The following is a 12282-nucleotide window of genomic DNA, read 5'->3' as shown; positions in this document are numbered from 1 at the left end:
ATTGGCCGAGAGAGCCGGCGTACAGCTTCCGGGTCATGTGGCCAGCATGACTAAGCCGCTTTTGGCAAACCAGAGCAGTGCACGGAAATGCCGTTTACCTTCCCACTGGAGTGGTACCTATTTATCTACTCGCACTTTGACGTGCTTTCGAACTGCTAGGTTGGCAGGAGCAGGGACCGAGCAACGGGAGCTCACCCCGTCACGGGGATTCAAACCACCGACTTTCTGATCGGCAAGTCCTAGGCTCTGTGGTTTAACCCACAGCGCCACCCGCGTCAGAGTACAACTATTGAAAAGATTGGACCCATGTTAGTCATGTCCATTAATTTCAGTGGTTCTGCTCCGAGTATGGCTAGCATTGGATCCGGCCCTGTATTTCTAGAGAGCACTGTTGCATTCTGAGGAATTAAAGTGTGGAGCAGAGATCCTTGTGCTGTGCCAACAGACTGGGAACTTTGATTCACCCAAGAAACACACATTCATGCTATTATTCAAGGGTGTGTCCTTGTGTATATATAAAACACTGCTCTTGCAGCTGGCCTTTTAAAAGATATCATAAAATGACCTAAGCAGGTATTGTTTTCCCAAGTCTTCTCCAGTGATTATTTCCATCTAATCACTGAAGCAGGATTTTCAGACCAAATTTAATGCCAACTAACACAACAGAAGGCTTCCCGCGGAGGTCCACAATACCAGCATTTCCAGATATGCTAGAATCGGTTTGGGTGGAGCACGGCTAGTGTGAGATTTATCCAACAGCAGGCATCTCTCTCATTTCTGTCTTTGCATAGGTGGTATTCCAGGACCAATTGCTTTTGGGTCGATGATTGACAGGTCGTGTCTCCTTTGGCAGAACCAGTGCGGTGAACAAGGATCGTGCTATGTCTACCAGAACTTTGCTATGAGCCGATATACCCTGGTCGCAGGTGTTATATACAAGGTAGTCCTAAATTATTTTCGTCTCCACCATTTAGTGAACCTCAACAGAGAACTTTTCCAGCCCTCTGTTCCATCCTGCATCTGTCAGCATGGGGCACCATGAGGACTGGTCACTTGGCTTTGCAAGTTTATTCCCGGCATCTCCGGGTAGGGCTGGGAGAGTCTCCAGTCTGAAAACCTGGTGAGCTGCTGGCAGTCAGTGTAGACAATATTGAGCTACATGGACCAGTGGTCTGACTTGGTATAAGTCAGATTCTGCTGTTCAAGGGGGAACCTCTGCTGCGTGCCAAAACTAGGGCTGAATCCTCACACACGTGTGGCTGTGTTGTACTAATTCAGGTTTCGCTTGCTGTTCATACGACCAAATGGTTCTTCATTTAGAAGCTTAGCTCCGCATGCAAAACTAAATGGGATTGCACTCACTTGCAGTCTGAAGTGGTACAGCCCAGGTGTGTCAGGGACTGACTAGACAGGGAGGAATTGGTGGGGGGCTACAGCTGGGGAATGCTCCCAGGGAAGCATCCAAGTGGGAAGCCAGGAGAATGGTGGTGGGGTTCAGGAGACAGGCCAGAGGAGGAAGAGGGTGCAGACGGGTTGGAGGCTGAGCAAGCAACAGGTTTAAGTGAGCTCTAAGTGCCCACTCTGGCACGTGTGCCATAGGTGCGCCACCACTGCCATAGGTGTTCCCCTGGTTTTGCTTCTAGTCTGTGTACTCAGAGGTTTCCTTCCTCTAGAAGTGGTGATCATTATGAAGACTGGCACAAACTTCAATGTTCTAGCACTGGGAGGGAGGGAGCCAGGAGTGCTAGGTGTTTATGGACCCCAAGTTGCACCAACCCCACCCAGCATGTCCAGAGCTATAGGGAAGGGCCATAGCTCGGGGATAAAGCTCCTGCTTTGCATGGAGAAGGTCCCATCTCTGGTATCTCCAGGTAGGACTTGCAATGTCCTCTGCCTGAAACCCTGGAGAGCCAACACCAATCTCTGTAGATAATGATGAGAAAGATGGACCAGTGGTCTAACTCAGTGCTTGGCAACTTCTGATACTCCTGGGATCAGGGGTGATGGGAGTTTTTTTCCAAAACAGAAAGACACAAGGCTGGGGAACACCTTGGATTGTGGGAGTCATAAAGCCACGGCAAAGGCTTGTAATATTGCCGGCTGGCTCCGACATTGGATGGCCCATCAAAAGGGACAACAGTGGTCTTTAGTTTTGCCGTCTGCTGAGAAGATCAGGACTTATGGAAAGAGTACATAAGTTGAAAGCCTTGGTGTCTTTTAGGTGATTGGATCCTTCTTCTTCCTGCTTGCTTGCGCGCTCTACAAACCACCTCCCCCTGAATCTGTTCCGGGAAGCTCTGACGCCTCTGAAAATGGCAACTGCGATGTCCAAGAGAACAAATACCCACATCAATCTCAAGACGACGTATAGCACGGAGGATACGACAAGTGACTTTCACACCATTTCCAAGATACTGTGTCTAAAGAATATGTATTCGTCTTTTCCTGTTAAATGATTGGTATTATTTTTCTTCATTTCCCCCTCCTCCGGGGAAGAATAATTTAATGGTATATAATTTAGTATTTTCTGAACAGCAAAAGCACACTGCAAAACTTGTGCACTGGCCTTGCCACCTTAAAGCCTATCACCAGGGTTTGGGACCCTTTTTCCCAGTGTAGAAGATGGAGGTGCAAGGATTTATGGAAAGGCCACAGCCGGTTTCAGATGTCTCTCACACGTGGCTGCTGCCATTTTGGAATGGAGCGCCGCCATTTTGAAATTTATTTATTTTTCTAAACCAAGATGACAGCACCTGTGAGGCACTGGAATGTGTTCTACCTGGCTCGAGTGGGCAGCATTCACTTTACGAAGTGTCCCAGCCCTGCATTTAGAGACCAACTTTAAGCGTAACCTCAGCATGCCACAATGTTTTGTGGCGTCAACCAACCTCACAGTGTTAATTTATGTCAAGAAGGGCTAAACATAGCTTTAGACCATTCCTGTATAAAGCACTTAAAGAGGCAAGCAGAGTTCACCCCATGGGCCGTGTGTGGATGCTGGTACAAGCTCTTCTCTGGTGTAAATGTAATTTGGCTGGTTTGTCACTGCTCCTCAGACAGGAAGTTCTGTGGTAACGTTCTTGGTCCTCTTCCTTTTTTGGGGGTTTTCTGCTCATCACTCGGGGGGTGCAACATTGCGGTGACTCACAGATATGTATTGGCCTCCATAGATCAAATATGACAGGCAGAATTTCCATATCGCCACACCTTGAAACATCATTTCTAACGGAAACCATTCATATATTTAGCTATGAGTCACTAAGTGAGGAACATGCAATTGTGTTGGATCGGCCTTTTTAATTTTATTTTTTTACTGTGAACAATCCTCTTAACAACACAACTCCTGTCTAGGCTTCTCTCTTGCAGCTGTTTTGTCTGTCATGTATATTTTGCTCTTGGTGCTCCAAGTGGCTTCCCAGGCACTGTAACCCTCCCCAGGAAGTGCCCCATGGGAAGGAAGCTCTCTGGACTTGCTCTATCTTAAAAGGAAGGCCTTATACTTGCTGTCTACTGATGCCAAAAATGCACCATACATTTAAAGCACATGACTTTCCCCAAAGCATCCTGGGAGCAATAGTTTTTTTTAAGGGTGCTGGGAGTTATAGTTCTGAGAGTGGCAAACTACAGTTCCCATGATTCTTTGGGGGAAGCAATGTGCTTTAAATGTGTGCACAGCATGGGTGGTTGGAGTTGGCACCCCATTCCCGCCAGAAACCATTTTACTGTTTCTGTACCCCTGTGAGTTCACTCCCCGATGTGGGTGTGTGGCACCAGAATCAATTCTTTTTCAGGCCTGGACTGCGTGTACAGCTGTTTCTGGTGTGAGAAGAAGCACCGAGACAAAATCTTTCCTCATATTCATTTATGCCTTTTCCCTCCTCTGGGATTTAAGCTGTCTGGAAAGCAAGCCTTATGAGGAACAGTTGAGGGAACTGGGTATGTTTATCCTGGAAAAAGAGGAGAAGAGACTGAGAGGAGATATGATAGCCATCTTCAAATATCTCAAGGAGGAGGGAGGAGGGAGCAAGCTTGTTCTTCCTTGCTCTGGAGGGTGGGACCAATGGCTTCAAGTTGCAAGCAAGGAGATTTCAACTAAAGATCAAGAAGAGCTTTATGACAGTAAGAGCTGCTCAACAGTGGAACAGATTCACACAAGAGGTAGTAGAATCTCCTTCCTTGGAGGTTTTTAAGCAGAGGTTGGGTGGTTGTCTTATATCAGTGATGTCCAACAGGCCAATCACAATCTACCGGTCGATCGTGGAGCATCCCTGGTCAATCCTGGTCAATCGCGTGATCCTGACCCCTCCCCCAAAAAAGAAGCTCAACAGCTTTGGGTAGATCACTGCCAGTTTTTTATAGTGGAACTAGATCGCATTCTCTTGGAAGCTGGACATCCCTGTCTTATATGATTTAGTTGAGACTGCTGCTTTGTAATGCAGCTACTGAGACCCCTTTAAATTCCTGCTGCCCTTTCCCCTCCCCTTTAACCCTGCCCCCAACTTTCCATCAACACCAGGCCACTGGGTCTTGGAGGCACCATTTTAATTTCCCATAATGCCTCGAGACATCGTGAAACATTAAAATGGTATCTCCAAGACACTACTTAGTGCTGGTCAAAGGACTACTGTTGACCACTGTCACTGCTAAGTAAGCCCACCAAGAGACTCCACTGCATAGCTGTCAACATTTCCCTTTTTTTTTAGGGAAATTCCCTTATTCCGAATAGGATTCCTCACAAGAAAAAGCCCCACTGACAGAGGACAGGGCCAGTCAAAAGACATTTTTCAGAGAGCCCCTTCCAACTAGGAGCTGACTTCAGCTCTTCAGCATATGTGAAGTAAGCACCCATGAGATCTCATGAGTGTATGAGAGACATCAGTTCATGGTGAGGAGTTCCATTTTCTGATGAGTGTAATGGAACTTCTTCTTTCTCCCTTCCTCACAATATTTAGTAAGGGAGCGTGACGAGACTTGTATTTCACGGTGCCAAAGGCCACGGTCAATTTCAAAATGAGGGGAAATTGCGCCAAGCACAGTTTCAATGGGGATTCAAAACGGGGGGAGAAAATGAAGGCATGCTCCATTCTTCTAGCTCGCCCCCAAACTGCCAAAAGAGTGGGGTATTCTCTTGTTGGTGATTGCTTGAGTTTGCTTTAATTGGGATCAATTAATTTACACAATCTGCCAAATCTTGGAGTACAACTTGTCGAGACTTGCATTTCTTCTGACTGCTGGGGTGGTGGTGGTATATTGAAATACTCCTCAATTAAGGAAATAATAATAATATGGCATGGCATGGCATGGCAAGGAGAAGGCTAGACTGAGCCCTTTCCCTTTGACCTGCTACTTTTGCATATGCGGGGAAGCAAACGAAGATGCTTTGGGATTTCATCTTGGGGGGGGGCGGTCAGCGGTTGCTGGTAGGATGTGAGGGAGGACCTGGAGTCTATCCTGGACACCATTTCCAGGTCAAAGAATCAGGTGTCAGGTGATGGGAAAAGCCCTCCAGCTTGAGACCCTGGAGAACAGCTGCCAGCCAGAGTAGACAATATCACACAACTCTGTTGATTGTATCAATTGGCTAAAATCCCCCAGCTCAGATCTCCTGATGATGTACAAAACCATATTTTTCCGGGTTTTTAAAACAGCAGGAAATCCTTCTTCGCACAACACACAGAGAAGGTACGGAATTCGTTGCGTGGCAAGTTTCCGCCTCCCCCTCGGAAATAAAGACACAGGACACCAGCATTTTAGGTTAATGGGCGAAAATTGGCCACAACTTTATTGGTTACAGGAACTGAGAGAATTGGCTCAGGCATTGGTCCTATCGACTATCCGGCTTCAGCCTGATTGCTTGAAGACCGGGAAGGGTTAACCGCCAGTAGGGGGAGTCCTGCTGATGCACGTCAACTAGGAGCTCCCCCGGGGTCACCGCTTGGAGGCGTGCCTTAGGCCCTCACCTCCATAGGCTTCGGACAGGGCCACGCCCCCCGGAATCCTTTACCAGACTACCCTTCGATTTGGTGGAAGGTGATGGCGCTTCTCCCCCCTCATCTACATAACAATACCCCTACCAATGCCTAACCGCCAATGCCGAGAAAGTTGTGACGGTTTGCTACGAGGTAGGCGAAAAACCATATGTCTGGTGCCAATTTGCCAAGTGGAAAAAATTCCTACCAGGCCCCTTGACGGTGACCAACCGAAGTCCATAGCAAGGTCAGAGAGCCAAACCTAAAGGGTGGGAAGGGTGGGAAACCGGAGCAGCTGGAGCGACGAAAGAGGAAAACCCTCGGCTGTGCCGGCCCTAAATAGCGCGGGCCACGCCTCCCGGGCCAGCCGATTGGCTGGCAAGGGAGATGACGCGGCCGAGGATTCCCCCAGTCCCGCGGGGAGGTCGTGAAGCCCGCAACCCCACCTCCTCTCCAGCTCGGAAGTGGCTTTCTCGCGGGAGGCAGGGATGATCACCACCTGGATGGCTTTAAAAGAGGAGTAGACAAATTCGTGGAATAATAGGTAGTCCATATTTACTGATACTGATGCTCTCTCCACTGTCAGAGGCGCTATGCCTCTGAATAGCAGTCAGAAACCACAGGAGGTGAGAGCGATGTTGTGTTGAGGACAGGTCTCCTGTAAGCATCTGGTTGGCCACTGTGAGAACAGGACGATGGACAGGATGAGACCCTAGCCTGAAACTGCAGGGCTCATATGTTTAGAATTTATACAGACTTCTCTCTGGACAATTTTGGATCCAAAAATATCTTCCCTATAGCAGGCTAATAATCTGACTTGCAACGTTTCTGCCTCCCGATATGCGATGAATGAAATTCTCCTCCCATGACTTTTTCCTCCCCAATCGCTCTTGCAGCTGTCTTTGTCTTCCCTCCCCAAGTGTTAAGCCCTTTGTTTATATTGTACATACAGCCCTGATAGCTTCATGTTACTTACTTTGCAATGGAAGAAGGGTGAGAGAAGGGGAAAGATTATCTGCCCAGCCCTGTCAGAGGATCCCACACAATGCCGCCGTCTCAAAACTCAAATGCTTAAACTTGAGAGTTGTTGTTTTTCACCTGCTTTCCACCAAAGTCTTTTCAGACTTGGCACTTCTGAGTCTGATCCCGATCCCTTTTCCCAGGGCTCGAAGAGAAGAACTACCATATTACGTAGCCACAACCTGCTTTTGTCCTACTGTTTTAAGATGGACACCTTTCTTTCAATGTACTGTAACGAAGGTTTGACTTACTGGTTGTGATTGTGCTTTGTCACCTATGCTGATGTTTCCATTGGGAAACATGTTTTTCTTTTTTAAAGAAAAAATGGATCTATGCAATGTCTGGCTTGCTGTACTCTGTAAAGAAACTGATTTTAGATACATGCAAAAAACAAAATCAGAATGGTCATTGTTTGTTCCCCGCTTCCCATTCACTAGGTATTCATGCTAAATGCCTGTCACAAACACAGGGGTGCCAGCTGGGAATAGGTGTGGATGAAAACTGCCATTTTCAGTTTCTACTCTTAAGTTTTGCTTGCCACATTTTTGCATTAGTTTGCCATTAAAAAAAAAAAAGTTCTCACAAAAATCCACCAGCATTTTAATGTGCCTTTCTGCTAATATGAGGGCTATGCACCAAATAAGGCTGAGGCCCAGATCCCGAACTGAATTGCACTGATATGTCCCTATCTGGGCATTGGCTGGGGCAGGATTAACCGATAGCCACACAAAATGATGTACATATTTATGAGATTCTAAAAACATGCACAGAACCAATTGAAGACACTTGATGCATCTGTTCCACTTCAGAAGCAAGACCAAGTGTTGAGAGCTCCAGAATCTGGAGAGAAATTCAGATGAGGGGGAATTTTGATCCATTCCTAAACGGGCACGCTAAATCAGCCACGAAGGAAATGGGTTCCAACCTACTTTTTTTTGAAAGGATAACCTTTCTGCACTGGTTCCATATGGCCACTAGGTGGTAGCAAAGACAACACTTTCATCAAATTGTCCTATTTGGGTAACTGGGAGTTCATTCTTACTGGGAATAGAATTGTGGAAATATAAAGCAGAACGGATTAGAAAAGTATTAAGCAGCCCCTTGCCTCCATCCAAAACCATGGCCCACTGTCCATTGGATCTCCACATTAATCCACATGTGCAATCTCCAAGAGTCACTGCAGGGATGGGCTTCGTGTATCACATCAAGAGGGTATTTCAATATAACTCAAACAAGTGAGCCATGCCACATCTGTAAGGAAAGTGTATGGACAAAATATTCAGTTGGTATATGAACATTTCCCAAGACCTGCTGGAGATTATGTGTATTCACCAGGAAATGTCGACAAGTCCCTCTTCAATTAAGGATTGTCTGCACATTCTCCATGCAGCCTGGGGAATGTGCAGAATGACCGGTTGTTGTGCACTTTACTGCTCAACTTACATAATACATTAACACAGCTCCTTGCTTTTTGGACTCTATCTTGGCTGTATTGACTATCATTATGAGTCCCTCCTGCAAAATGCAAAATGTTTGCATTCCCTCCAACATTTCTCAGATGAAAATAGGGATGTCCTATTCAATAATAATAATAATAATAATAATGTCAGGGGTTCAGGGACAGAGGCACAGGGTAGGCAGGAGATGGAGAGCGATGGGGATGAATCCCAGGACAGCGAGGAAGAGGATGACAATGACTCAAGAGATTCCATGAGTCTTTCCAGCGAATCAGAGGATTCCCAGAAGGGGGCGCCGGTGGTCAAGGCCAGGGGAGCCCCAGGGGGGACGTGTCAGGAGCAGGGGGCCAGCGGGGGATCCCAAAGTGGCAGCTGGGCGTCAGGACCAGCCTCCCCGCCAGAGTGCAGCGAAGGGGGTGGAGGTTTCAGTGTATCAGGGGAAGCGGCTCCGGCAGCAGAGAAGGGAGGGAGGTCGGAGCAAGCCACCCTCCCGGAAGGGGAGGGGAGTAGTGAAGGGAGTAGTGTAGCTGTTAAAAGGAAGGTTAGAGGTTGGGCGCGCGCGCCAAGTTCAAATGTAGAGGCGCGCGGAAGTACAGGGAGCCCGGAGGAGGGGCCAGGTCCCAAAGCCCGCAGGAGGGGGCAAGAGCAGTCTGATTCCGCGTCAGAGGAATCCAGGAGGGGCGAAACCCCAGCGGGCAGAAAGACCCTGCGGAAAAGGAAAGAGAGAAAGAGGTGGAGCAGCGCAAGCCTCTTAAACTGGTGCAGGGGAGGGACAGATTCAGAGGGGACTTCAGCGGTCTAAGCCTAGCAGACGTAGGGCTGCGCGCCTCGGATGTGAAGCAAACAATGAACTGCAATAAACACTTTTGTATATAAGAAGAGATAGGCGTTGGTCTTTTGTGAGCTGAGACTTGAGGCAGCCCTGACAAATAATAATAATAATAATAATAATAATAATAATAATAGACTGCCCACCTGACTAGGTTGCTCCAGTCATCCTGGGCAGCTTTCAATATATATAAAAACATAATAAAACATTAAACATTTAAAAAACCATGCCTATACAAGGCTGTCTTCAGATGTCTTCTAAAGGTTGTATAGTTATTTATATCCTTGACTCAGGGGTCGCATAACTCCATAACCTCCAATATTTCTCTGATGAAACTAGGGAAACCCTGTTGGAATTCTGCCTGGTCAGAGGAATGTGCCACAGCGTAGGCACCGGCAGATATTCCTGTCGACCTCCCCGCGTCTCCCAACCTCTGCTGATAAGCAGGCGAGGTCCGGCGATTCTTCTCAGATGTATGAGAGGAACACACCGTTCTTCTCCTCTCCCCTTTGGTGTCCCCAGGGAGGGGAAAGAAGCAGACAGAAAACTATTTACATCATTTATTTCTGCCTCTTACATCAGTACAGAGAATCATGTCTGCACTCAACAACAGCAAGGAGAAAACTCTTCCCAAGTACATCCAGTACGGGTCATATGACACACACACACACTGAGCTAACATCCGGTGCTCAGTACAGAATGGACTGCCCCTTTGTTCCCATGGCAACAGTCACAAACATCCTGTCTGGCTTTCCAGCCACAAGCAGCTGGCTGAGCTGCTGGAGCCTTTGCTTGCTGCAGCATTGGTGCTTTATGGTAACATACTCCCCCTAAAGTATCAATGTGTGCTGCGAGCAAAGCGTCATCCAGAGAAGAAAACAAACAGTTGTTATACTTATAACATTCCCCTGTTGTTTCAGTTCCACCCTTGGAACTACCCGCCACTGGTTTAACCAATGTACCTCTCTGGTTGTGTGACTTCGCATTACCTCGGTTAACAACTCTCTGTTGTGCCTTTGTCTCTGACTCAGACACAGCTTCAATCTGTCCTTGGTCGTTTACAATAGCAACATATGCAAGGTTAGCAAACTCCTTTGAATACCTCTTGGGTGGTACACCCTTCGTTGCTCTCTCAGACCTGCGTATGAGGTTCTGATCCTCTGTGCTCACCGGTTCAACCTTTGAACTCTCTGGAGAACCAGTACTAAGTTTAATCAATGGTTCATCCTCCTCTTCTGAGGGTCTAGTCATTATGTGAGATTTCCTCTCAATGACTGTGACAACTGAACTCTCTGAGCTATCAGTGTCATCGTCATCAGTACCACTGTAATCTGTTACATCAGAAAAATCATCATCATCATCTGAATCGTTTCCTGTGGGAAATGTCTGTACTACCCGCTCTTGCTTTGGAGCACTCTCTAGGAACTTTGTGAGAATCACCTGACCAGATTCAGACAAAATTACTCTGTAGAGACCTTTTTCATAACCCACAAAAATGCCTCTGGCATTCTTTACACCACCTGGAGCTTCTGTTCTCACATGAGACCCGAAAACCTTAAAATAGGCAACAGAAGGTTTTCTATTGAACAGCTTCTCAAAAGGAGAACATCCCAACTCTGTTGAGACCTTTCTCAACCACACATGAAGATAGGACGCTAGCGATTCGGCCCAATATTCATGTGGCAAATGTGAACTCAGCAATTGCGCATTCATCCCCTTTTGCAATTCTTTGTTCACTCTCACACAGACCCCTCTGTTCCACGCTTCTTGCGAAACTGCCACTTTGTGGTCTATCCCTTTTCCATCTAGGAACCTCTGAAACTTCTGTAACAGAAAAACTTGCTTGTCATCTGTGAAAAGACAATCAATGTTAGCATCATGCATATTTTTAACCTTGTCACAAAACTCCTGAAACTTTTCTAAAGTTTCTTGCGGTTTCTCCATCATATAAACCCAAGAATAATTAGTGAAACAATCCACACACACAAGGTAAAATCGTGCACCGCCTCTAGATGGTTCTAGAGGACCAATCACATCAGCATACACCCGCTGAAATGCTCTGTCGACCTTTTTCGTCTTAGTCACCTTCCTGGTGCTCACACTGGTCATGCTCACCCCTGCAAGAGAGATTTCGTTAGAAACAGAAGAATTACATTTCATGTAATCACTTTGATCAAAAGTCAACAAATACAGTCCATCTTTCTCTTTGGCAGTAAGAAACAGTTCTCCATCTTTGTAGATCTTGCAGCTTTTAGCATCATAGGACAGTTTCAGTCCTTTCTTTGCAATCTGCGACACGCTCAGCAGATTAAATCTCAGTTCTGGAACCAGGTAAACATTGCTTATAGTCAAGTTCAGACTCTCAAGATACACAGTCCCAATTCCAGTCGCTTCCAACTCCTGACCGTTGGCCTGTTTCACAGTGAAGCTTTGCTTCTTCAACGTCGAAAACAGTTCTCTGTGCGGGCACATATGAACCGTGGCGCCCGTGTCAATTATGAACGAGTTCCCAACATCTGGCGTGGTTCCTTTCGCCATCATAGCCTTTGCAGGTTTCACCTGGCACTTGGTATGGCTTTTGCCTGACGCCTGAGGCTTCGTAGAGCTGCTCTTTGCTCCTCTTGACTGGCGCGGCTTCTTACAGTTTCGCTGTAGATGCCCAGTCTGTCCACAATTGTAGCATCGGACAGCACTCAATGCTACACCATGCTCTCCAGTAGCATCAGCAGTGGGGGAATTAGAACTCTGTTCTTCCCTCCCCCTGTCGTTTTCTTCCAGTGCAGCAAGTCTGTCGTGTTCATTCAGGACCACAGCACAAACTCTCTCCGCGGTCAGCTGCGCGGCCGGTAGGGAACCAAGCTGACTGGCAACAACCTTGTAGGTGCGGCTAAGGCTGTTTATCATCATGAAGCAAAACACTTCCTCCTGAAGACGGAAATTGCGTTCCACCATCTGTTGACGCAGAAACTTCATTTCTGTCAGGTGCGCTTGAACATCTCCATCAGGC

The 12282-nt window shown here is 47.1% G+C and overlaps 1 protein-coding gene across 4 annotated transcripts in view; it reads left to right on the top strand.

The window, feature by feature from the left end:
* The window catches only part of SLCO4A1 (solute carrier organic anion transporter family member 4A1), a 66174-nt gene extending 58789 nt beyond the window's left edge, over positions 1-7385 (top strand). For 3 of the 4 annotated variants that reach the window (XM_081011162.1, XM_081011163.1, XM_081011164.1), the window contains exons 11-12: positions 792-940; positions 2222-7385. In XM_081011162.1, coding sequence (XP_080867288.1) covers positions 792-940; positions 2222-2371 — 299 coding nt within the window. In that variant the 3' untranslated portion in view covers positions 2372-7385. The remainder of the gene's footprint in view (positions 1-791; positions 941-2221) is intronic. The other variant, XR_013987913.1, reaches the window with a different exon arrangement.
* Positions 7386-12282: the final 4897 nt, after the last annotated feature.

Source organism: Podarcis pityusensis (genome assembly GCF_964106645.2).
Source record: "Podarcis pityusensis genome assembly, chromosome: 6".
Taxonomy (NCBI): domain Eukaryota; kingdom Metazoa; phylum Chordata; class Lepidosauria; order Squamata; family Lacertidae; genus Podarcis; species Podarcis pityusensis.
Note: the sequence above shows the minus strand (reverse complement) of the source record. Positions and strands in the feature narration are given on the sequence as shown.